Below are 25,677 nucleotides of genomic sequence, written 5' to 3'. Positions count from 1 at the left end.
CATGTTTCTGATTTTGAGATTGCATTATATTATCATGATAATATCATGATAATAACATGATAATATCATGATAATATAATGATAATGTCATGATAATATAATGATAATGACTTATAGTGTTAATAAGTTTTATGATAATATGATTATGATAATACCATGATAATATGATAATAATGTTTGTTTGATTAATATTTTTATTGTTTTGTCTCTGATTACAGACTATTGTTAAATACAATGCTGAGCATGTTTTTGATTTTGAGATTGAAAAGGTATATTTATTTTTTTATTTTTCTGTTACTTTAGTTTATGTTAAATATATGATAAGTGTATGGTTTTTTCATGATATTATGATGATAATGTTTGTTAGCTTGATCTTTTTGCTATTATGTGTCTGTTTTTCAGATTGATGCAGATGTTAATTATCATATGCAACCTGTTGCTGATGATCAAGCCAACACTGATCATGTTGCTGTACTAGAGAGCAGAATTGTAAATTTTTTATTTTAATCTTGTGTTTTTAATATTCGTTTTAGTGTTATTGTTATTATTATGATGCTGCTGTTTGTTTGACGTTGCAATAAAATTTCTGTTTAATAGATTGATGCTGAGGGTAATGATCAGATCAAACCTGCTGCTGATGATAAATTGAATGAAGAGCACGTTTCTGCATTAGAGAGTGCGAAGGTAATTTTTTCTATGGACATATAATGTGATGATAATATGATGATAATATGATAATATATTATCATACAAGAGTATTTTAGATGATAAATGTATGATAATATAATGTGTTGATAATATGATGATAATATTATTATATTTGTTCAATATTTTTGATAAATTATGTCTGTGTACAGATTGATTCTGAGGTTAATGATGTAGTCACACCTGTTTCTGGCGATGTTGTGTCTATTCCTACGTGTAGTAGAGGTGTGAGGAAGGTTTATGGAAAACAACCTGGATTTGAATTGTTTGTGGAACAAGATGGTTATTTTGATGAAGTTGGTGATCAATCCGGCTTTGATTTAGTTGGTAGAGGAATTGAAGTGGGATTAAAAGATTCTTGTACTGAGGTATAATCATGTTATATAAATTTCTGATAATGTTTATTATGATTGTTTTATTTGATATAATAATATGCTGATAATATGATGATAATATGATGATAATTATATTTTTGTGATTTTACAGAATGTCAATAAGGATGCTTCTGAAGTTGATACTCCTAAACCAACTATGTTAGATCAATTGGTGCAAGATGAAGTTGACAAGCTTGCTGATGTTTGTAGCGATGAGTTTTTGCTAACTCCAGTTGATGCTAATTCTGAAAAGGTTGATTTGGCTGTTCCTTCTAATAAGATTCATTTAGAGAAGGTAAATGAATCTGATGAGATAGCTGATCTTGCTGCTGCGGAGTCAGATGTATCAAATATTGTTGCTTCGTTGTCTGTTTATATTCCAACTGAGGTATTTATAAAATGAACTTAGTTTTGTTAGTTTGTTTTTGTTTTTGTTAAGTTGTGTTTTTACTGTGTGTTCTGTTATTTTATGTAGGAAAAGTTGAATGAATCGGCTGTTTTAGCTGTAAAGCCTGTTTCACCTAAAATTGCAGATAAAAATGACGACACAGTTCCTGTTGGAAAAAGTAGACCAAAAGTAATATATTTTATTTTATTACAACTATTTAATTATGGCATTCTTTTTATTTATTTTATTTATAATTTATTACTGTTTTATTGTAACAGCTTGTTTTTAAAAGGAAAGCAGTTCAGGTTGATGTACCGTCTAAATTTGCATTGATTGAGCGAATAAGGAATTTAGACTCGGCAGATAAAGTTAAATCAATGGGGATCACTTTTACAAATCATTGTCCTTTGTTGATGGAAAGTGTTCATGATATGTGCAACCAATTTTGGCTTTCTGAGTTTAATGACTGGATTGAAACTAACACGTATAGGAGAAAACATCCAACGTAAGTTTTTTTGTTATCATGTTTTTGATTTGTTTAATTGCTTTAAATACTAACTTTGTATTTTCCAGCAATGAAATTTACTATCCAAGAGAAAAGATATTACGCCCAGGATTTAGGCTTGGTGGAGAGGAAATTACTATAAAAGATTTCTTCCATATTTTGAATACACCTGGTGGTTATTTGGAATCGAGTGTAAGTAACATTTATTCAACTTATTATTATTTGTATATATTTGATAACTACATGATAATTTTATGATTGGGTTATGATAATATAATATATTTGGTGAATTCAATCATTATTATGTTTATTTGATAATATGATGATAATGTTCTGATACTAAATATTTTTGTGATTTTATTTTTAATGTTATCATACTTCTGTTTTATGATAAGTTTATGATAATATCATGATAATGTTGTAATTGGGTTATGATAATGTAATATATTTGGTGAATTCAACCATTATTATGTTTATTGATAATATGGTGATAAGGTTATGATACTAAATATTTTTTGTGATTTTATTGTTAATATACTTCTGTTTTATGATAAGTTTATGATAATATTACTTATAGGTTTATGATAATATCATGTTAAGAAATATGTACTGTTATTTAGTTTTATGGTATTGTTATAATTATCTTTATATTCAATTTGTTTGTTTGTTTTTCTGTTTCAGCATATTGATTGTCTGTTTACGTACCTGCGAAAGAAGTGTATTTTTCTGAACAACAGCTATAGTGTTTGTGGAAATTGGTTTGATCAGTATGTGCAGAATGGATATCGACTCTACCTCGAGAATCAAAATGTCACTGATCTGCCTCAGTTTGATGCAATATATAATTTTATAGTTGGAGAGGATGGACTTTATAAGAGGGCATGGGGCGATCTGAAGTTCATACTTTTTTCAGTTCATCTTAAAATTGATGGCGAATTTAAAGATCATTTTATTCTTGCCAAGCTGAGTTTTGATGAAAGATGCTTCTATGTGTATAATTCTTCTAGGAATCTGCTATATGATGAGCCTGTACGCGAAGCTATGACTGCATATTCAACGTTACTGCCATTAATTTTGAACTATGTTGGATTTTACGATCGTACTGATATCAACTTCAACTCAGTTTATTATGTTGGCAAGAAAACAATTGATCCATTTGCTGTAGCTTTTATGGATGACCTTCCTGTTCAAGAAAATTCGTAAGATTCTTTGATTTTTAAGTTCTGTTTTGTTTTTTATTTATTAAGTTTAATTAGATACTTATATTGTGTTTTAAAATACATGCAGAGATTGTGGTGTGTATGCTACTGCTTTTGCCGAATATTTGATTGAAGGGAAGCGTATTCCGAAGGCTCTTCGTATTAAACAAATACGTAACAGATATGCAGTTAATCTTTTCATGTATGGTAGGTGGAAGAACAAGAGTGGTTATGTATCTGATTGAATTGTAATTTTTGTTTTTGTTGTACATTTGTTGATTTGTTTTTACAGTTTTAGTAATGTTTGACAATTTTTTTTTTGTAAATACTATTAAGGAAGGATTTGATTTTATTATGATATGATAAGTGTATGATAATTATATTTCTCTTATATGACTACTTTCATGATAGTTATATGATAATATGAAGTACAGCATATATTATAATTAGTATATTTGAACCTGTAATTATTGTTTTTACAGATTACTATATGCTAAGGATGTGATACAAGAGATTTGAATGAAGTGAAGAGTATTCAGGTTTGTCTTCATATTGAATATTTTTTTAATGTTAATCTTTCATGTATGTTAGCAAAACAAGATAGTTTGTTTATTATAATGATTTTTGAATGTTGCTGATGGTATTATGTCAATTAATTTTTTGTTTAAATTTCTGATATATAATTATGGAAGTATAACTAAAATGATAACTAAATGATAAGTATATGATAATTTATGATAAGTGTATGATAATCAGTATGACAATCAAATGAAAAGTTTATGATAATCATGTGAGAATTATATGATATTAACATGAGTAAGTGTATGATAAGTTCATGATATTAACATGATAAGTGTATGATAAGTTCATGATAAGGATATGCTAACATATTTTTAAAAAGTATATTATAATATGATAAGCATATGATAACATATGATAAGCATATGATAACATATTTTTAAAACTTTTGACAGATTATTATTCCAAATTCATGATAAGTGTATGATAATTAAATGACAAGTATATGATAATCAGAATATTCATCATTTATTATTATGATAATTGTAAGATTTTCTTACAGATTACTACTCCAAACAATTTTACAAATGAAAAGTGTATGATAATAATTTTTGAATTGTTAAAATTTTATTAAATGAAAAAATGAAATGGAATATTTCAATTACATAATAGCAGTTCAAATCTTTCAAATCTTTACATAATAGCAGTTCTATTTCTTTTTTTGCATATTCCTACAAGTTTTACGATTATGTCCATAAGCTTGACACCTTGTACACCTGTTCTGTGTCTGATGTTCTACTACTCCTTTTATTCTTCTCTTCTTTGGCCTTCCTGCTTTAATTCTGCCAACAGGAGGTAAGACAATATAATTTTCTACTTCAGTAGGTATATCCCATGTGTCTTCTTTATTTACAGGGTATACAACTTCTTCATATGTAGCAAGCATCTTTTCATTTGTGAAGTAATTTGAGCAGTATTCATGTGGGTCTTGATGCTTGTCATAGCATACAGCAGAAGCATGCCTACAAGGAAGCATATCTACTTGAAATTTGTTGCATGTGCAAGTCCTATCCTTCATGTTAACAGTAAAAGTACTTCCCAAGTCAATCACACTGAATATGTATTCATCTGAAGTTCCATCAACCTGATGACCAGAAGATAAAATTCAACATATGATAAATCAATGATAATGTTATGATAGTCAGATGATAAGTTTATGATAGTCAGATGATAAGCTTTGGATAGTCAGATGATAATGTTTATGATATTATGATATTAAGATGATAACGAAGAATTTAAGCTAATTTATGATTTACCTTGAGTTTCATTGATTCTAAGTAGTTTTCCCTGAGAATAGTTTCATATTTAGTTGACAACTTTGTGAAAGTTCCTTTAGCAAGATTTTTGTTTTTGCAGCTCCATCTTTGAACCAAGTTCCTTAAGTATTCCATAAGCATTGTAACTGGTAATTCTCTTGCTCTGTTAACTGCTGCATTAAATGACTCTGCTGTATTAGATGTCAAAATATTGTACCTTTTGTTCACAGAATGTGATACTGCCCACTTTTTCAATCCAACCCCAATGAGATATTCTGTAAGTTTTGGACTGATCTTGTGTAGTTCGTCCATATGTATTTTGAACTCTGTTTTTGTATAAGATCTTGCAGCTGCCATGAAGAGATCTTTAATTTTCTTGTGCTGTTTCTTGAATTTGTATTTCACATTATTCAGTAAATGAAAAATGCAAATGTCATGTTGAACTTCTCCTTCAAAAACACTCTCTATTGCTTTTTTTATGCTGTCGTGTCTGTCTGAAATTATACACATTTCCTCTCTTACACCAAACACAGATTTGATGTTAGTGAAAAACCAATTCCATGATGCATCATTTTCTGAATCAGTAACTGCAAATGCAAGGGGGAATATTTTTCCTGCAATATATAATATGATATTAAATTAATATATGTAATAAAATAAGATAATGATAATGCTATTCCAATATTATGATAATGATATGATAATATTATGATAATGATAATGCTATGATAAGTAGATGATAATTGTGTGATAATGTAAATATACCGTGATAATATTATGATAATCCTATCTAATTCTATTATCATCAGAAGATTATAGGATGAAACAATTATGATAATGTAATGATAAAGTCATGAATAATTTGATTATAAGTATTATTTGCTTACCAGCTGCGTCATGCGTTGAAGCTGAAAAAAGAGTACCTCCATATGGTCCTTTCAAAAAGGTTCCATCCACAATCATAATAGGAATACAGTGATTCCATCCACTTATTGATGCCTTCAGTGACATGAAAGCATAGAGAAATGAATTATTCTCATATTTTTTCAACATTACAACTGAACCTGGATTTGTTTGCTGTATCATGTAAAAGTATCTTGGTAGTTGAGCAAATGAATTTTCTGGTTTTCCTCTTAGAAGCTCCATTGCTATTTCTCTACATTTCCAAGCCTTCCAGTAATCTAACTTAATGCGATAATCATTTCTCATATCTCTGATTATGTCATTAGGTGTATAAATTGTCTTGACATCCAACAAATTTGGTTTTATGATTTTTGCTATTGTTCTTGAGCTGACATATTTGTTTTCCCCCATTCTAACCTCCAATGAACATGTATGACTATTACTGAATGTTCGCACCTGAAACATTTTGGTATGTCCAATTCTTGATGCATAAAATTTCCATTCACAATAATCATCGATGCATTTTAACCGGTACTGTCTTGTGCAGGATTTTACAACCTGTGTCATTTATGATATGTGTATGATAATTAGTGATATGATAATAGAAAAGATAAACAGATTATTGTATTTAAAAAAAAAGATTAAAATAAAAGGATATAATATAATATTACCTTGTATTGAAAATGGTCTGCTAATCCATACAGACTCATATCTGTTATTAGTGTCTCTTTGTCTATGAATATCCCTCCTTCTTCTATTTTCTGATTTACTTGTATGTTTGGAGCAATATCTTCTTCAAAATCATGTTCTGGAAGATTTTCTTGAAGGTCGCATAGGAGGTTTGCATATTCAATCATATCCATAGTTGTGTTAGATATTTCTTTTGATCCATATGACTGATCATAGAGCAGTGATGTATTGTCTTCATAAACAAAACTTGAACTGTTTTCTTTGTTTGCAGCTGATGATGATGATGACTCCATTAACTGCCTAGATTCTATTTTATTAATAACAACACAAATTGGATATTTTGTGAAATTATTTTCATTCTTCTTTAACTCTAAATAGAATCTGAGACTTCCTTCGTCTTCAATTTTCATTGGAGGATAATTGTCACGTATCAGAAATTTTATATCTAACTGTACTGCACTATCTTGTAGAAGCAAACGTTGATATACTATTTCATAAAAATCTTTGAATGTACAGTCCATTTCCAATAAAAGTCATGTTATTTGGAAGTCAATAAATCTGCCTTCCTCATTCCATTGTCCATTATGTTGCATTAAGACTTGAATATTTTCCATTTTCTGCATGTTATAAAAAATATGATTAGCTTATGATAAATATATGATAATAATATGATAATCATACTTTTTTTTATCATCAAGCTAAAGCAGTTATCACCAAGGTAATCTATCAGCAGATTATCAGCAAATTATCATCATATTATCATCATAATATTTTAACACATATTCTTTATGATAAATATATGATAAGAATATGATAAGCTGAGTCTAAAGCAGTTATCACCAAGGTATCATCCGATTATCATCATAATATTTTAACACATATTCTTTATGATAAATATATGATAAGAATATGATAAGCTGAGTCTAAAGCAGTTATCACCAAGGTATCATCAGATTATCATAATATTATCATATTGTTATCATATCTCACTCCAATTCTCATGCAGTTATCATCACATTATAATCGTGTTATCATAGATAAGTTCAGATAGAAGCTTTGAGAACATTATCATCATTTTTTCACATATACTTACATGATAACAGCTCAGTGTAATTATACAGCAGTTATCATCAAGGTATCAGCACATTATCATCATATTATCATAAATACATTCAGATAGGAGCTTTTTGAGCACATTATCATCATGTTATCACAAATACATTCAGATAGAAGTATTATTACATATAATTACATGATAACATCTAACTTTAATTCTCAGGCAGTTATCATCAAGGTATCAGCACATTATCATCATATTATGAAAAATACATTCAGATAGGAGCTTTTTGAGCACATTATCATCATGTTATCACAAATACATTCAGATAGAAGTATTATTACATATAATTACATGATAACATCTAACTTTAATTCTCAGGCAGTTATCATCAAGGTATGAGCACAATATCATCATATTATCATAAATACATTCAGATAGGAGCTTTTTGAGCACATTATCATCATGTTATCACAAATACATTCAGATAGAAGTATTATTATATATAATTACATGATAACATCTAACTTTAATTCTCAGGCAGTTATCATCAAGGTATGAGCACAATATCATCATATTATCATAAATACATTCAGATACAAGTTTTATTACATATACTTGCATGATAACATCAAACTTTACTTCTCAGCCAGTTATCGCCAAAGTATCAATACATTATCATAATAATCATAATACGTATATTATAATGATAACAGCTTATTTATTTTTTGAAAATTAAAAAAAAATAGGTAAAAACAGTTATTTACCTTGAGATCGCGAATTTGAGATTGTGAACTTGAAATCGAGAACTTGAAATTGAGAGCTTGAAACCGCGAACTTGAAATCGCGAACTTGAAATCGAGAGCTTGAAGACGAGTTTGAAGACGAGCTTTCAGAGAGAGAAATTTGAAGAGAGAGAAAAAGAAGTCTCGTTGTTGTGAATGAATTTGTCAGCTGGGAGAAAGGTAATCATTATATAGGAGGAGTAAATTCCTAAATAAAAAGATGCGGAGAGTAAAAAGTCAAAAGTAATATATTTTTGAGGTAATTTCAATATCTTTTCCGCGTTGAGGTATTTTATCATATTATTTTCTTATTTTAGGTAAATTCCTAATTTTCTCAAATAAATTTAGAAAAGGACCTCTGTTATTAACGAAAATCCGGTTTCTTTCTTGGAGAAATTCTTGGGTAGACTCGGTTCATCAAGTGATAATTTCCTAAACACCTAAAAGAACTAAAATATTTGCATATAATAACCCGCTCGTACAAAATTTAATTTTTTTATTTTAATTGCAAAATACTGCACAAATATAAGTAAAGTTTAAGTACGATATCGTTGTAATTTCACATTTTAAAAAACCAATTTAATCATAATTGGATCCGTTAAAATATTAAAATTTACAAAAATTATATTTAAATTAGTGAAATTATTGTATAATTAAAACATAATTAATTAAATTATAATATACTAACATATGTTAATATTTGATTAAAAATTATTAAAATTTAACTAATATTTAATTGATAATTAATTATAATTTATTGAAACTCGAAAAATACTTGATTGAATTTAATTAAACTTAGCGAAGCTTAACTAATAACTTCTCTGTCTCAAATTAGTAGATACTACTTTTATTACTTTTTTTAATTTATAGACAATTATATATTATTTAAATGATTATATACTTTTATTTAATACTAGTTTCGCATTACGTGCTACGCACGTGGCTCGTAACGTGACTTGTTAATTATATTTTAATTGTATTTGTTATAATTATATCAATTTATTTTATTTATAACTAATATCAAATTAGTTAGAATTAATTTTTGAAATTAATTGAGGTTAATAATATTTATTTGTAATTTATAATACCAATATATTTTACATATACCTGATATTCAATTAGTTAGAATTATAAAATATATTTATGATTATAGTGATACTTATGATTCCTGAATAATTCTACTTTTTTTCATATAGAACTCAATTTCTTATTTAAATAGAATTATAGCTTAAATAATAAAGGGATTAATCATTCAAAAGCCCCCCAATTTTAATTTTTTTTTCAATTGCACCCTGACGTTGAAAAACTCTATCAAAACCCTCCCACCTTTAGATTCTTTTTCAATTGTACCTTAAAGTATTAAATTGACCTCTTTTCACATGAAAAAAATTAAAATATTTTTTCATTTTTAATCTATATTCTAATTAAACACTAATATTATTAATAATGTAAAAATAATTCTTCGTAAAATTATATCCAATAAATTTTTAAAATTAAAACCATAAAAATTTTCAATTTAGGGTACAATTGAAAAAAATCTAAAGGTGGGGGGTTTTGAGAGGATTTTCCTACGTCAGGGTGCAATTGGAATGAAATTTAAAGGTGAGAGGATTTTGAGAGAGTTTTCCAACGTCAGAGTGCAATTGAAAAAAGTTTAAATGTGGAGGGTTTTTGAGTGATTAGGCCAATAATAAAGTAAGTATATTTTAATTTTATTCGTAATTATTAATAATAACTATAAAACTTTAAAATTATAATATCAACTATTTTAATTTTATTCTTAATTAGTAATAGCTATTAAATATTAAATTATAGTATTAATTAATAATAAATTTAAAGAATAATTAGAAAAGGTGACTTCAATTTTGTAATTCCGTAAATTAAATTAGTCTTAATAATTTTATACTTATGCATGATTTTATATAAATGCAATTGCAGAGTTTTGTTATAGGTATAAATCTTTATATTAAATTTCTAGTTAACTTTAAAGTAAACTTTAATTGACTTCAAATTAAACTTTTTATTCATAAAAGATATTTATATTTCTTGTAGGTATTATTATTAATCTTCGACTTAAATACAACTTAATTTTTTTATTTTAAAAAATGGTCAATTGTTATTGTTTTTCTTTGGCCTGATATCTTAAAAAACTCCGACCTTTTAGCCCCTTTTCAATCATACTCTGACGTTGAAAATTTGTCAATTTTACTCTATTTTGCATTTTTGTGTTTCAATTGTACCCTGAAAAATTAAATTAACGTCTTTTGCGTTTGGAAATTTGTTTAAAACATTCTCCATGTCTCGCATATATTGATTGTATATTTTTAAAATTTATTTAAATTTAGTTAAATTAATTAAGAATTTAAATTAGTGTTAATTTGATTATGGTTTTTAGTTAGTTTTTAAAAATAAAGGATTTATTTGTATTTTTTTGAATAAAAAAGAATTTAATTTCATGTTTAGACTTAATTAATTGAATGATTTCATCATTTAAGTAAAAAAATTTACAAAAGTTAAAATATTGGGATACAATTGAAAACGGAAAATTTAAAAGTGGGTAAAATTGACAAATTTTCAATGTCGGAGTGGAATTGAAAAAAAGTTTAAAGGTGAGGGGTTTTTGAGTGATTAGGCCTTTTTCTTTAGGTATGTTTAAATTCTAAATAAAAATGTTGTAAATTTATGAGTCATCAATTGTTTTCTTTTCCTATTTTAAGTTTACTAATATGCCTAGTTATGTAAGGAATCTTGATTTAGTGGTATTTAGTTTAGGTGAAGATTTATATTAGATTTTTTTTGTTTGTAATACGAACAAATAGTCTTACAAACTTAAGATTTTTCCAGCAAATTAACAAAAATATAGTAACTTTTTTATTTTTAATTTCAACCCTAAGAACTTTCAGATTATGCATATTAAGACGAAAATTTAGTTAATTTCTCACTTTCTTTGTTTGAATCAAATTCACATCCTATAATTAAATATTGTCAATAATATTGCTAAGTTAGCTATTAAAAAATTACCATCATAATTGTAAATTTGCAATAGCTAGATGAAGATTGTAGCTATATCAAAGACAAATCATAAAGGATTATTTGTGAGCAAATTACTACTTTGATATATACAGAATTCAACTTGAACAAATATTTTAGTTAAAAAGACATTTGAATAGTCAACAATATAATATTCTAATTAGGATTCTAATTGTAATATATATTTAATAATTTATTAAATAAATAAATAATAAATGACCATAAAATCTTTATTTAGTAAAGAATTAGAAAGTGCTATTCAGTAAATTTGCTTGTCTCTCCACCTATCCGTGCTTTTATATATAGTATAAATATAGATATAGATATAGATAGAATAACACATTAAAACTAAACATCTTTTAAAGGAATGTCATTAAATAATGGTAAGTGTGATATTTTTTTAATAAATTAAAATAATTTATTTAGATAACTTTTTTTTTGATATTTATATTTAAAAACAGTTTATTAATTTAGGACGGAAATATTATTTAATTAAAATTTACCAAAATATATTAAACTTTAATGTATATTTAATTAATATTCAATTGCAATTTAACTAATATCTAACTAATGTTTGATTTATTGAAATTGATTAAAATACTTGATTAAACTTGCTAAAATCCTATTAAAATTCTGGCAAAACAATTGTAAAATACCTCTACTTGTAACATTTCTTGTGTTTTTATTATAGGGTGATGCTATTCTGATAGAGTCCATTCGGATCGAGTATCTTTTTTTTGTTTATTTAATTTCTTAATTAGAAAATTATTACTAATTTAACCTTTTGTAACTTTTTACTACTACCAGTAATTTTTTTAAATCTTATTCACTTTTGATATTTACTTTCACTATTTTACATTTCTCTACACTAAGGGTGAATATTGGTTGGTTCGGTTGGAATTTTTTTGTTTTTTCAGTTTTCGGTTTGAGAAAATCCCAAAATAAATCGTTCTTTATTTAACCGAACACCAAAATATTTTTAACCGAACAATTCAGATCGGTTTGGTTCGCTTTCCATAATTTTTATCAGTTTCAATTTTTAAAAGCCCAAGCCCATAAATTCAAACTACAAATAAATTATAATAGAATAAACCAAAAACCTCCATTAACAATTACAAATATTAAGGTTTATGAGTTAAAAAAATATATTTATATGTTCTTATCCCTCTACTTAAACGATGTAGTTTTAATATTTTCGGTTCGGTTTATGAAATCTACAAACCAAATCAAACACCAAACTCCATACTTTCTCATATTTAACACCAATCCAAAACATTTCAACCGAAAAACCGCACCAAACAATAATTTTTTTTCCAGTTCGGTCTAATTTTTTAGTTTGATTCGGTTCTTGCTCATCCCTACTATACACTTTAACTTTTCCCTAACTAACTATATTTATATTAAATTTTAATTATCTCTAAATAAACGTTGTACTTCTGACGGAGCTCGGTGCAGAGAGGGGAACTCATCAAGACACGGCGGACTGAGGACGACGCCGTGAAGTGCGCCTTTCGGTTCTTGCGCCGGGACGATGTAACCCTAGGATTGTACTTCATTGTGAGTGTGTGTGGTGTGAATGTGGCTGCTAGGGTTTCTGATGAGAGCGAGGATTATTTAACTTATGATTTTATAGAAGTTTGGTTCCCTCCACAATTTAAAGTCTTGCAACTCAAATTCCCATTGCATACTTAACTTTGTTTTCTCTTTCAAAAAATATATTAAGTTTGCTCATTATTATTTTTAGATTAACTAAAATATACTATATATTTTTTTGTCAAAGGCTAAATTTCATTAATTGAAGAAATGATATATACAAATAGGATTGTAGTTTATTACTAGGTGTTACTGGCGTTTTGCGTTTGTAACAACAAGCGTGTGAAATGCGGGCGTGCCAGGAAGCGGATTCCAAAATGTAACTTAACTTCTTAAACGAGCGATTGGGGTTTGGTTAACCTTATAACAAGTACTCCAATCAAGTAATGCTAAAACAAAGAAATTCAACTGTAAATGTGTTTACTAATTGAATGAAATGAAAATACAAGTGTTTGAGTAGAAATTGCAGAAGTTCAATCGTAAAGTTCTTTACTGATTGAAGAAAATTGAGAATGCTAAGTGTTGAGTGTTTTTGCCTTTGGGCTAGTTTTTGTTGGATTTGATCGGGGGCTGCAAATTGGCTGCTCTTCTCTTATTTATAGCTTTTTCCTTTGAAAACTACTGCTTCATGTTTCAACTGCACACGTTCTTCCCCACTTTCAAAAACTGTCAATCGTGTTTTGTTTCTGCTGCACGTGCTTTTTAACTTTTTTTCTTCTGAAATGGACTTCTTGGGCTTATGGGCCATTTAAATTAATATTTAATGGCCATCTCAAATTTGGGCTTAATCTTCTGCAACTGGGCTTGGACTTTTTGAATTAGCTTCTGAAGTAGTCAACCTCTAGAAATCAACCTTTAGAAACCAACCTTTAGAAATCAACTTCTGTCAACATTAGTCAACCTCTAGAAATCAACCTTTAGAAACCAACCTTTAGAAATCAACTTCTGACATCAACATTAGTCAACCTCTAGAAATTAATTTAAGCCAATCATTAATAATACCTCTTTTATCTTTTGAAAAGAATAGGGGCTTTATGGCCTTTAAGCCATATTTTTAATTTTGGTGCAAACAATGCCCCCTATATAATTGGCTTTTTAGAAATAAAGCCATTTATATGTATTTCTTTTAACCAAAATTTAAAATTTTAGCTTTCACAATGGTTAGGCCTAAGGTTTTATTTTCTGAAATTGATAAAAATTTATGGAAAGGTGAAAATTATCTAGAAAACATGGTCTCAAATGTTTCAAAAGTGTGTGAAAAGGTTTTAGAAGATCAAAAGATTTCAAATTCATCTTCTCCAAAAAGTTTAAAACAAAACCCTAATTCAAAAGTTAAACCCAATTTTTCCCCAAAAATCACCAAGCCTCAAACAATGTCACAAATTGAAGTAGAAGGAGAACAACCGGTCATCCCCACCGCACCTCCGGCGACCAGCTCCTCGTCCACGCCCAGCAGCTTCGGCGTGTCATCTCTCACGGCAGCAGCCTCTCTCCCGCCGTCCAGTTTCTCGCCCGCAACTGCTGTCCCGCCGTCTAGCTCCTCGCTGGCAGCTGCTCTCCTGCCGTCCAGCTCCTCGCTGGCAGCAGCTTCTGACCTTTCATCGCCGGCAGCTTCTTTTCCGCCAGCGGCAGCGTTCTCCTTGGCAGCAGCGGACAGCAGCTCGGTGCCGTCATCAAACCGTTCCTCTCCGCCAGCTGATCTCTCACCGTCTAGCAGCAGCGGCATTCCTCAGCAGCAGGTGTTCGGAGGTTCTGGCCAGCAGCTGACTTCGGCGGCGGCAAGGGTCGACGATAGCTTCCCCTCGGCAGCCATGGCAGCGGCAGCGAGCTCCCCTCCGGCGATTGCAGGTTTTTTTTTTTTAATTAGTGGATTATTTCAGATTTGATTAATTAATTGCTTAGGATTAATTAATTCACTAAAAGAAAAATAGGAAAGAAAAGGGAATTGTGTAATTTTGGGTGATTTTGAAAGAAATTAGAATTCATTAGGTAAAATTTATGAACTCCCTTTGAAATTTTGGTTTGTGTTAATACTAATTTTCTTGTCAAAATTGTTTGATGTCGACCTTTAGGCCTTAATTTGTTAGAATTTGATTCAATGTCAACATTTGAACTTTCAATTGTATAAACTTAATTCAATGTCAACATTTGACTTTCAATGGCCTAACTTGATTCAATGTCAACATTTGAACTTTTAACTTGATTCAATGTCAACATTTGAACTTTTAATGCTAATAATTTTAGCATGATGTGATTTTGACTTCCTTGGCTATTTTTGTAGATGGCGGTTTGCCAACCAGCTTGGTGGCGGATCCTGCATCTTTGTCTCGTGTTTCTCCATCATTGGCCGTGTCAGGTAAAATCTCACCTAACATAGAACAAATTCTTGAATTTTAGCGTGTTGTTAGCTTTGATTTTATTCATCAATTGAAATCACCCTTTATAGCTAGCGGCTTGCCAACCAATTTGGTGGCGGAAATTGTAGCTACTACGCCTGCTTTTAGCTCTGAGACACCAACTTCTGGCTTGGCAATTTCAAAGGCAACAACTTCTGGTTTTCCGCCAACCAATACCTCAGGTAAATTTCTTTTGAAATCAAACTCTTAGGATTTAGATACTGTGATGTGATGCTTGATCCCTTTTGGTTTACCTAAGATTGTGATTTTTGCTTGTGCACTTCAAACTTAAACAACTTGAATTTAATTGCTTAACATTGAATTTAATGCTAAAACAACTAAATTCAATTATTCAAAATTTTAACTTATTGCCGAGAACCATTTAGATCAATTGCCTAATAGTGTTTGGCATCAATTTCAGACCTTGCTTCGGCTACTAAAGAGCCGTTGGTCCTTTATCTAGCTGATGGTACTTTATTTACACCACCCTTCCAACCCAATGTAGTGACCAAAACTTTACAACAAACTGTAGCCCTATCAACTGGTAAGGATTGATCTTTAGGACTTTAGATGCATTTTGTCTTTTGAATGGTTGAATACATCTGTATCTTGATATTTGCAGGTTCTCCTAAGTTGGTAGCTACCACTTTTTCTGACTTCGCGGCTCAAAAGCCGGCCTCCAACCCCTTTGCTATATCATCCACCTCTTCTCCTCCAGGCAAAGGTAAACCACTATATTAACTTTTGTGATTGGATTGGTTAGTGTGAATTTTAATGCAGGTTTTATTTTAATGGTTTAGGATACCAATAATACTACTAGGAACTTGCAAATTCTTCAGGCCATTAGATAGAATATTCTAAGCCTTTAGAAGTCAAATTTCTAGGTGGTCAAGTTTAATGAACATTTAAAGCCCTATGACTTTTTATGTCTAAATTTTGATATTCTACTTGAACCATGTTTTTGGCTTTACTTCAACCATTTAAAAACTCAAATTGGCTAAGTGATTGGTTTATGTTTACTTTATTTTGAGAATTTGCAAAAACCAATTCCTTTTTCTTCTGTTGTAGCCAATTTTGAAAATGTATATGAAAATTCAAATTTGCACTTACAGGTTTCGTGATACCTCCTACGGCACCCGTCAGTAGGAGTGTGGGTGTCCCAATTTCTCCTCTCCTAGTGGGGATTCCTGGCCGAAAGGATGCTATTGAAAAGGTATATCATGATGAACTCCCCTTTTCTTTTTTAGATTGGGTTTCATGTTGTGAGCAAATGCTTCTTTCTTTCAGGAGTTCTATAGACAAATTCTGGATCCATCAGCCATTGCTCCTTTTCCACCTTATGTCACCTTCCAGTAAGTTTTGTACTAGAGATTGTTTAACCAATTTCCATCTTAGTCTTGTTTATTCAAAACTATTGTTCTCTCTGCAGGGACACCTCTTTAACTCCCTTTTTGAAAAAAGGTCTCATCATCCAAGGCGTTGGCAATAAAACTATTCCAGAAGCTCCTCCCTTCCCTATGCATGCGAGCGACGTATTAGTATGGGATTGTGAAGTGACAGGGGCTTCTGATATTACTTCCGCCATTAAGTCATGGCCTCGTAAGTCTCCTAGATGGACGGATTGGGTGGCTCGTCTACGTCCTTACTTCCAGAGGGATTGGCGGAGATTGGGGTTACTCCAGCTGATAGAGATAAGCGACAGACATATTGAGCTGAATGCGGGTATGTGCAGATCTTTTCTTCGCTATTGGAGTAGTTCAGCCAATTCTTTTATTTTTCCTTTCGGCCCGATGTCAGTTACTTTAAAAGATGTCTTCATGCTCACCGGCCTTCCGGTTATTGGATTTGACGCCCCTTGTCTATTTGAGGTAGAGACGAAAGACCTCTATTCCTACCCAATTTGTCCGAGTTACCCGGCGTGTGTTTCCAAGTGGAGTGTTTTAACAACACCTCCTTCTTTAGAAGAACATACCGAATTTCTATGGGTCCTAATATGCAAGTTCATCATGTGCCCCTCCTCTGGCACTCCTACCAAGGAATATTGGAAACTTGCAAGTAATTTAGCCAACGGGATCTTTGTGGCTTTGGGGCCTGTGTTGTTAGGCGCCCTCTACTATGCTTTTGAGCAGTCTGTTACTACTCACCTCTTGGCCAAGTTAGATGGTCATGTGTGGTTGTTACAGTTGTGGATTTTTACCTACTTCCCAGAGCTAATGGGTGTAGGGGTAGGTACCTTGTGCACTCCTATTGTGGATCTTTTGGCAGTCAAGTGTTGTTTTGAGGAGACCGCCGTCTTTGATTTTCTTTTTGAACGCACAGCTAGGGAAACCTCGGCTTTGTCCGTTTTTGATCATCACTCATATATTCCTCAGTGGATGGACATTTTCTCAGGGAAGCCAGGTACACTCCTCCTTATCAAAAGAAAGCTCTTTTGTGCCTTTACTACCTCTAGGATGTTATTTTTGGGAGGGTCTCAAGCCTTCTCTACTCGTGCTTCTAGCCAACATTGTGTGTCGAAGTTGTACATGAGTAGCCTTTGGGGAAGGCAGTTTGGGCTTAACCTTTCTCAAATTCATCCTTACCTTGAACAACATGATGGTGAGTGGACAAGATCTACTGTAGAGCAGCTTGTCAAGGTATATGGTTATTATCGTTGTCCTGTGGTAGAGAATTTGATTCCATATGACTTTGCCTCTTGGTGGGACGAGCGGTTTCAACTCATTCTGTCCAAAAACGCAGGTAACAACTTCATCTTTTTAAACTTGTCTTCTATTTGTTTTCTGCCTCTAATTCTTTACACCTTTGTAGGGAAAGAAGCAAGGCTGCTAGTTCAACCTCCTCAAAGGCCTACTCCAGTGAGCAAGCCTAAGAAACAAGCTAAGAAAAAGAATCGCAACACCTCTTCAGAGTCATCTTTTGAGAAGACGGAATTGCCTAAGACACAAACTAAAAGGAAGAGTCGTGACACTTCTTCGGATTCGTCTTTTGAGAGGACAGAATTGCCTAAGACTAGGCAGTCAGGGAGACTCCTCAAAGTAGCCAAAAAACGACATGCTGGACCTCCTGAGACTGTGGTCTTGGAAGATGATTCAGAGGATGATCAACTTCCGGACCTACTTCACGGTAAATCTCTTTAACTTTGCTTCTTTTGCTTAATATGTTTCATCCATTTAACAAATGCATTTTTTTTTTACAGAAGCCGCTCATACAGAAGAAACAACGCTAGATGTTGATTCCGAGGCGGCCATGGATAGAGAGGATGATGGAGTCCTTGACACACAAGGTAACCATCTTTCTTGGTCTTTATTATCTATCATAATCACCTAGCTCATTTCATTGAAATCTTCTCAGGTATGGAGCATTCAGGGGAGCAATGCTCCAAGTCAGCCTCCGAGTCAACTTCTAAAGGCTCCAAGTCAGCCTCTGAGCCAACTTCTAAAGGCTCCAAGTCAGAGTCTGCTTCTAAAGGTTCTAGGTCAGCCTCTGAGCCAACTTCTAGAGGCTCCAAGTCAGCTTCTGAGTCTGTCTCCAAAGGCTCCAAGTCAGCCTCTGGAAAAGATTCGGCTACCTCCACTGAATCCGAGGTAAATCTCTAACTTTGTTAAGATAAGTTTTTATTATACTTTTGGTTGGATATTAACCTTCCTTCAAATTCTTCTTCAGGAACCTTTATCGCAAATTAAGAAACTTTCTTCGATAATAGCAGAAGACCAAGACCTGGTAGATTTAAGCTTCTTGGACGAGATGAGCACCCCGGAAGCTAGTGTTTCTTTTGTTCCTTTGCCGGCTGACGTCGAGAGAGCTGTTTCTTTAGTCAAGCATGTTCTCGGCCAGCACATTTCTATTGTTACAGATTCCCAGAAAGAAGATCTCATTTCCTCTCTCCATATTCTACGCCTTGTTCCTGACTCCGTTGTCACCGATGAAGTAGAAAAAGATATTCTGGGTTCGCTCAGCTTGTGGAGGTCTTGTGTTGAGATCGAGTCAAATGACCTCCCCAAGTTGAAATCTTCAAAGGCAGATAACGCCAGGTATTTATCTTTGGGATCTAAAAGGCAAGAAGTGGCTCAAAAACTACGAGACCTAGAAGCTAGTGGTGAGGCCTTTGAAAAGGAGATTGAACAACTGGAAACTGCTATTCTAGCTTTGAAGAGTAAGCAACTTGATCTTGTGGTGGAAGGCAAGCTTCTAGCCGAGGAATATCAAGGAATCAACTCCCAACTCCAGCCTCTTCATACTACCATTCAAGAGAAGAAAAATGACATGGTCTCATGGGTACAAAATTGTGCTAAGGCTCGTCAAGACAAAGTTGTTTGCCAATCGAAGTGGAGCAAGTTGCAAGGCCTTTTCTTAGATTCTTCACCTACTCCAATGTTGGCTTCCTCTACCTCCACCAACACCACAGCTCCTTGATGATTTTCTTTTATTTTGTATATGAACTGTGTTATGTAGTTTAGCTTCAGAATTGGTGACTTTGTTGAACCAAAAGACTTTGCTTTTGGCTTTTGAATTTTCTTTTTATATAACAGGACACTTTTGCTTACACGGCCTTTTGGCCAGTACTTGCTTGGTGACACGTACACCTGCACCTATACACTTGTACATGCATTGCATTACAGAGACGCCATTCAGGTACTTTCTAAACTTCAAATGTCTTGGTGTGAAGATGGCTCTCCAGCCATTTGTTTGCTTGTTGTGTTCCACACCAAGATTCACTTACAGGTACAGCCATGCATTGCATTTTCACTATGTGTTTATGTTCCTGGTATGAAGATGGCTTTTGCCATATACTTGTGTAGTGATGTGATGTCCATACCAGGACTTGTTTCACGAACAAATCACATATGTCACTTACAGCCATGCATTGCATTACAGGGCCGTTTTTGTTTGCTGTTGAATGTTGTTGAATTTTCTTTTTATCCCTTTAGCTTAGTTAGCCAAAGTTTAAGAAGTCTTAGCAGAATAGAGACCTTATAAACATAGTAGGAGTTTGACTTTCCACCTTTTGACAGTCAACTCTTAACATCAACTTCTAGAGACTGACCAGTCAACTTGAACTTCTAGGAATCAACATTTAGAAATCAACTCCTAGAACAAACTTCTGGAATTAATTTTTAGGAGTCCACTTTTAGAAGTCAGCTTCTAGAACTTCTAGGAATCAACTTTTAGGAGTCGACTTCTAGAACCAACTTCTGGAATTAATTTTCTATAGTCGATTAATTATAGCCTCACCAATTTAGCTAAAGTAGCCAAATTTAGAATTTTAATTATCAAAAATGGCTAAAAGCCATTACATTACATCTTGTGCCAAAATCCATAAGTTAATGAAAAAGTACAGGTTTAGCCAAAATAGCCAAACTACTAAAAATCTGATAATACACTCGGCTAAAAAGCCACAATGTTCCGACTCATGTACTGATATTGCTAAAACAAGTTACATAATCTGCAGTACATGTATGGCTAAAAGCCATTAAGTCATTTCTAAGTTGTATTTCTCCCAGATGGTGGGGGTGTATTTCTTCAAGTACTTTCCATTAATAAATTTTCTATGAGGCTCACCCTCTAAACTTGATAGCCAGTACGCATTCCCCTTCATCACCTTGTGGACTAAGAATGGCCCTTCCCAATTAGTAGACCATTTCCCATATTCTCTATCTTTAGTACCAGGGGGTAAGATCAACTTCCATACTAGCTCATCTTCTTGAAATGTCTTAGGTCTAACTTTCTTGTTGTAGCTTTTGGAGACTTTTTTCTTCTGTATTATCATATTGTTTAAAGCCTGAAGTCTCCCTTCTTCTAGATTTTCTAACTCCATCATCATGGTTTCATTGTAATCTTCTGGAGTCAAATGATTCTGCTTAGCTACTCTCAATGACCTCACCACCACCTCCATGGGTAACACTGCATCATGACCATAGGTTAGCATAAATGGACTTACTCCTGTAGCATTTCGCCTAGAGGTGCGATATGCCCAGAGTGCTTCTGATAAAATCCGATGCCAATCCTTTGGATTTTCTTCCAACATTTTTTGAACTATGTTGATGATAATTTTATTAGAAGATTCAGCTTGGCCATTGGCCTGAGCATAATAAGGTGTAGAGGTCAATAATTTTATTCCATAATCAGTGGCAAATTCTTGCATCTCCTTACCAGTGAACATTGTGCCCTGGTCAGTAGTTACTGATTGTGGAATTCCAAATTGATGAATAATTTCCTCTTTAATAAATTTAATAACATCTTTTTGCTCTGTCTTTACCAATGGCTTAGCGACTACCCATTTGGTAAAGTAATCAGTAGCTACAATTATGAAACTGTGATTTTTAGAAGATGGAGGATATATTTTACCTATCAAATCTATGGCCCAACCTCTGAATGGCCATGGTTTGATGACAGACTTCAACTCAGCAGCTGGAAGTCTTTGTATGTTTCCATACCTTTGGCACGATTGACAACCCTTTGCAAAAGTCATGCAATCTTTTAGGATTGATGGCCAGAAGTAACCATGTCTTCGGATCAGCCATCTCATTTTCACTCCGGATTGATGTGCTCCACAAACTCCTTCATGAGTTTGTTTCATGACCTCTAGTGCCTCTGTAGTTCCAAGGCATCTTAGCAATAGGTTGTCGAATCCTCTTCTGTATAAAACATCTTCTATGAGCACGTAGTTAACAGCTCTCACTCTTACTTTATACATCATCTTCTTGCTAGGATTCTCCAGGTACTTTTTAATGTCTCTCCTCCAATCCTGTACTAAGTTATCATCAATATTGAAAATATCTAGTTGTACTCCTCTTTTAAAAATTGAAGGGTGAGTTTTTCTTTGTACCATTACTAGTCGGTGAGTTAACTCCTCCGACAGACGTAGGCCAGATGCTAGCTGTGATAATTCATCGGCCTCCCAATTTTCCTCTCTAGGAACATGTACTAATTCAACCTCTTCAAAACTCTCTATTAACTGTATAGCAATAGCATAATAAGAAGTTAAAGAGTAACTCATACATTTATATTCGCCAGACACTTGTCTAATAACCAATTGAGAATCTCCAATTATTTTGACCTTTTTAGCACCTAGATCTAGGAGGATTTCTAATCCAATAATCAAAGCCTCATACTCAGATTGATTATTTGTACATTCAAAGTCAAGATTAAAAGACAAGGAGGTCTTAGCTCCAGAAGGTGATACTATTATGATTCCAGCACCCGCAGACCTATCTGTACTAGACCCATCAAATTTAAGCATCCAAGGTCTATGTTCATTCATAAAAACCGGTAAGTCAAATTTACTTTCATCTCCTAGGTTTATACATGGATGGTCGGCTAGGAAATCTGCTAGAGCCTGACCTTTGACCGACTTCTGGGGATGATAAATCAAATGAAAGTCTGCCAAACTTAATAACCACTTTCCAATATTTCCTGATAAAACAGGTTTGTTTAGCATATATTTCATCAAGTCGGTTTGAGACACCACATAGACTCTATTACTAAGCAGATAGTGTCTTAACTTAGTGCAGGCAAAAAACAAAGCCAGACACAATTTCATGATAGGAGTGTATCTAACCTCTGTAGATGTCATCGAACGGCTCAAATAATAAATAGCCTGTTCATGTCCATCTTGGTTGCTCTGGGCTAGCAGACACCCAATTGAACCTTCGGCTGCTGAAATGTACAACCTCAGAGGTATACCCTTTTTTGGAGGCATCAATACAGGAGGCTTCATTAGATAATCTTTAATTTCATCAAAAGCCTCTTGATGGATGGTTTCCCATCTGAAGACATCCTCTTTTTTTAATTTCAACAGTTCTGAGAACACTTTTGTTTTTCCTGCAAGATTAGATATAAATCTCCTTAAGTAATTAACCTGCCCAAGAAACCTCTGAAGTTCTGTTTTATTTCTAGGCGGTTTAGCTTCTCGAATAGCTTTGGTTTTGTTTTGGTCCACTTCAATGCCTCTTTCATGGACCAAAAACCCCAAAAAATTTCCGGCTTTTACATCAAAGGCGCATTTCAGAGGATTGAGTTTTAAACAGTGAACTCTCATCCTCCTAAATGCTTCCTCTAGATTTTTCAAATGATCTTTCATTAGTTTTGATTTTACAACAACATCATCAATATAAACCTCCATAGTTTTACCTAAGAGGTCGTGGAAGATGGCATTCATAGCCCTCTGATATGTTGCACCAGCATTACGTAAACCAAACGGCATGACCACCCATTCAAATGTCCCAATAGATCCTGGACATCTAAATGCCGTTTTGGAGATGTCTTCTTTAGCCACCATAATCTGGTTATATCCAGCAAAACAATCCATAAAAGACAAAAGAGAATGATTAGCTGTAGCATCAATAAGAGTGTCAGCAATTGGCATAGCATAAATATCTTTAGGAGTTGCTTCATTTAAGTCCCTAAAGTCTATGCATATTCTAAGTTTTCCATTCTTTTTAACCACTGGAACAACATTTGCTAACCAATTACTATATTTAGCAGGCCTAATAAAGCCTGCTTTACACAATTTTTCAATTTCCTCTTTTACCTTTAATTCAACTTCTTTTGACACTCTTCTTGGAGGTTGGCGGTATGGCTGAAACTCGGGCTTAATAGGAAGCCGATGTTCTACCAATGTCCTGCTTAACCCCGGCATATCAGAATATTGCCATGCAAAGCAATCTTTGTATTCCTGCAAGAGTACAGTTAATTTTATTTTTAAACCAACCTCTAGGTTTTTACTAACAAAAGTTACCTGAGGTTCCTCAGAGGTTCCAAGATTCACTTCTTCTAACTCCTCTCTAACATGGATGGCTTCATCATCTATCCAAGGAGGTGCTTGTTCTAGCTCCTCCAAGCCAATCTCATGATCTTCAGAAACTTCTTCTTCTTCGTAAACCACTTCAGCATCTAGAACCTCTGCCAAGTTGTTTTCCTCCATAATTCCTTCCATAATGTACTGCATACGTTCTTTTAAGATAGCAGATGCAGCTGCTGCAAACTCACTAGAGGTGAGCTTAATCATTAATTTCTTCAATGGTGATGGAGGAACACGGCTTGTTGTATGGAATAATAGCCGTTGATCCAAGTATCTCAGTTGCTTTTCTTTTGACCTCTTCATGCACATTCAGAGGTTTGTCGGATTTCTCTTTCTTCTGCCCTTTTTTACTTTTCCCAGTAAATTGGATGGGGCCAACACATGAGTCATAATAACGGGCCTCTACCATGTTGGTGGCAGTGGTAAATGGCTTTGTGTCTGCCCATACCACCTCCACCTCATTTCCCTTCCAAAAGAGCAGAAACTGGTGTAAGGATGAAGGAACGCACCAATTGGCATGAATCCAATCTCGTCCCAAAAGAGCTTGGTAGCTGGCTGATGAATTTACAACAAAGAACGCCGATAGGGAAGTTTTGCTCCCTACAGTTACCTCTACTGGGAGAACACCAATGGTTTTTGTGAGCTCTCCAGTAAAGGCAGACACACTAACCTCTGTAGAGATGAGATCTTCTGTAGTTTTTCCTAGAGGTTGTAGCATGTTGAATGGCATAATATTCACAGCAGAACCATTATCAATCAAGACTCTGGAGGTTGGTCTGCCATTGAAGTGAGCCTTTATGTACAAAGGCTTAATATGCTTGGTCATTGCCTCTGCAGGTTTGTCAAAAATCACCCTCTTTGGTCCACCATTTGCAGCTTCTTGTATGGTGACCTGGCTGCGACACTCATCTTTTGGAGGTTTGGATACCTCCTCTCTCTGAATTTCTTCTACTTCCTCAGAGTTGTCAGGACCTTTGAAATCACTTGGAAGAATCAAGGAGAAAGCATTACAAGTGAGGGGAATCTCAATTTCACCCACTCTGATGGATCTCCTCTTATCACCTTCTGTGTCTGATTCTGAGTCGCCATTCTCTAGAGATCTCCTCTGAAATTTGCCGCTTTCCTTAACTGGTGGAGTGTCATCAGTATCCTCTTTCAAGAGGTCGTTTAGTCTCATGCCCTCCTTTAGGATTTCCTCATCCACGAGATCATCCAACTCCATGTCGTCTTCTAGGAGATCATCTAAGTTCATGCCATCTCCTGCAAATTCTCCTTCAAGAAAAGCTTCCAACTCCATATCCGAAATTTCCTTCTTCGAAGGCACGTGGGAAGTTTTATTTTTCACTTCCACTGCCTCTGAAGATTTTTGGCTTCCAAATTGCTCTTTCTCAGTTAAGATCTTCTTTGACCCCTTTTC

The 25,677-nt window shown here is 33.1% G+C and overlaps 2 protein-coding genes and 2 long non-coding RNA genes across 4 annotated transcripts; 2 read left to right on the top strand and 2 right to left on the bottom strand.

Moving 5' to 3' along the window:
• Window positions 1-3,121: 3,121 nt before the first annotated feature.
• Window positions 3,122-3,529, top strand: LOC126686635 (uncharacterized). The gene is made up of 2 exons (XR_007643980.2): window positions 3,122-3,171; window positions 3,260-3,529. It is a non-coding gene; the product is annotated as an uncharacterized LOC126686635 (long non-coding RNA).
• Window positions 3,530-4,399: 870 nt separating this feature from the next.
• Window positions 4,400-7,120, bottom strand: LOC126687847 (uncharacterized). Its single transcript, XM_050382402.1, has 4 exons — window positions 6,581-7,120; window positions 5,894-6,467; window positions 5,007-5,620; window positions 4,400-4,834 (listed from the first exon to the last, which is right to left on the bottom strand). Exons 1-4 carry the CDS (start codon window positions 7,118-7,120, stop codon window positions 4,400-4,402), a joined length of 2,163 nt encoding a protein of 720 aa, XP_050238359.1.
• Window positions 7,121-15,345: 8,225 nt separating this feature from the next.
• Window positions 15,346-16,170, top strand: LOC126687846 (uncharacterized). The gene is made up of 3 exons (XR_008791074.1): window positions 15,346-15,420; window positions 15,511-15,642; window positions 16,083-16,170. It is a non-coding gene; the product is annotated as an uncharacterized LOC126687846 (long non-coding RNA).
• A 4,760-nt stretch (window positions 16,171-20,930) lies between these two features.
• On the bottom strand, window positions 20,931-24,407 carry LOC126687845 (uncharacterized). The gene has a single exon (XM_056106363.1). It carries the CDS (start codon window positions 24,405-24,407, stop codon window positions 20,931-20,933), a length of 3,477 nt encoding a protein of 1,158 aa, XP_055962338.1.
• Window positions 24,408-25,677: the final 1,270 nt, after the last annotated feature.

This window comes from Mercurialis annua, linkage group LG6 (assembly GCF_937616625.2).
Source record: "Mercurialis annua linkage group LG6, ddMerAnnu1.2, whole genome shotgun sequence".
Taxonomy (NCBI): Eukaryota; Viridiplantae; Streptophyta; class Magnoliopsida; order Malpighiales; family Euphorbiaceae; genus Mercurialis; species Mercurialis annua.
This window is presented reverse-complemented; position numbering and strand designations above follow the sequence as displayed.

Bases quoted from the DNA above. Each gene is read 5' to 3' on its own strand.
- LOC126687847 (XM_050382402.1), bottom strand. From the start codon at position 7,120: ATGGACTGTACATTCAAAGATTTTTATGAAATAGTATATCAACGTTTG. The intron at 6,468-6,580 runs GTAATATTATAT...TAAATGACACAG, and splicing joins CAGACCATTTTCAATACAAG to GTTGTAAAATCCTGCACAAG. The intron at 4,835-5,006 runs GTAAATCATAAA...TCTGGTCATCAG, and splicing joins TAGAATCAATGAAACTCAAG to GTTGATGGAACTTCAGATGA.
- LOC126687845 (XM_056106363.1), bottom strand. From the start codon at position 24,407: ATGCAGTACATTATGGAAGGAATTATGGAGGAAAACAACTTGGCAGAG.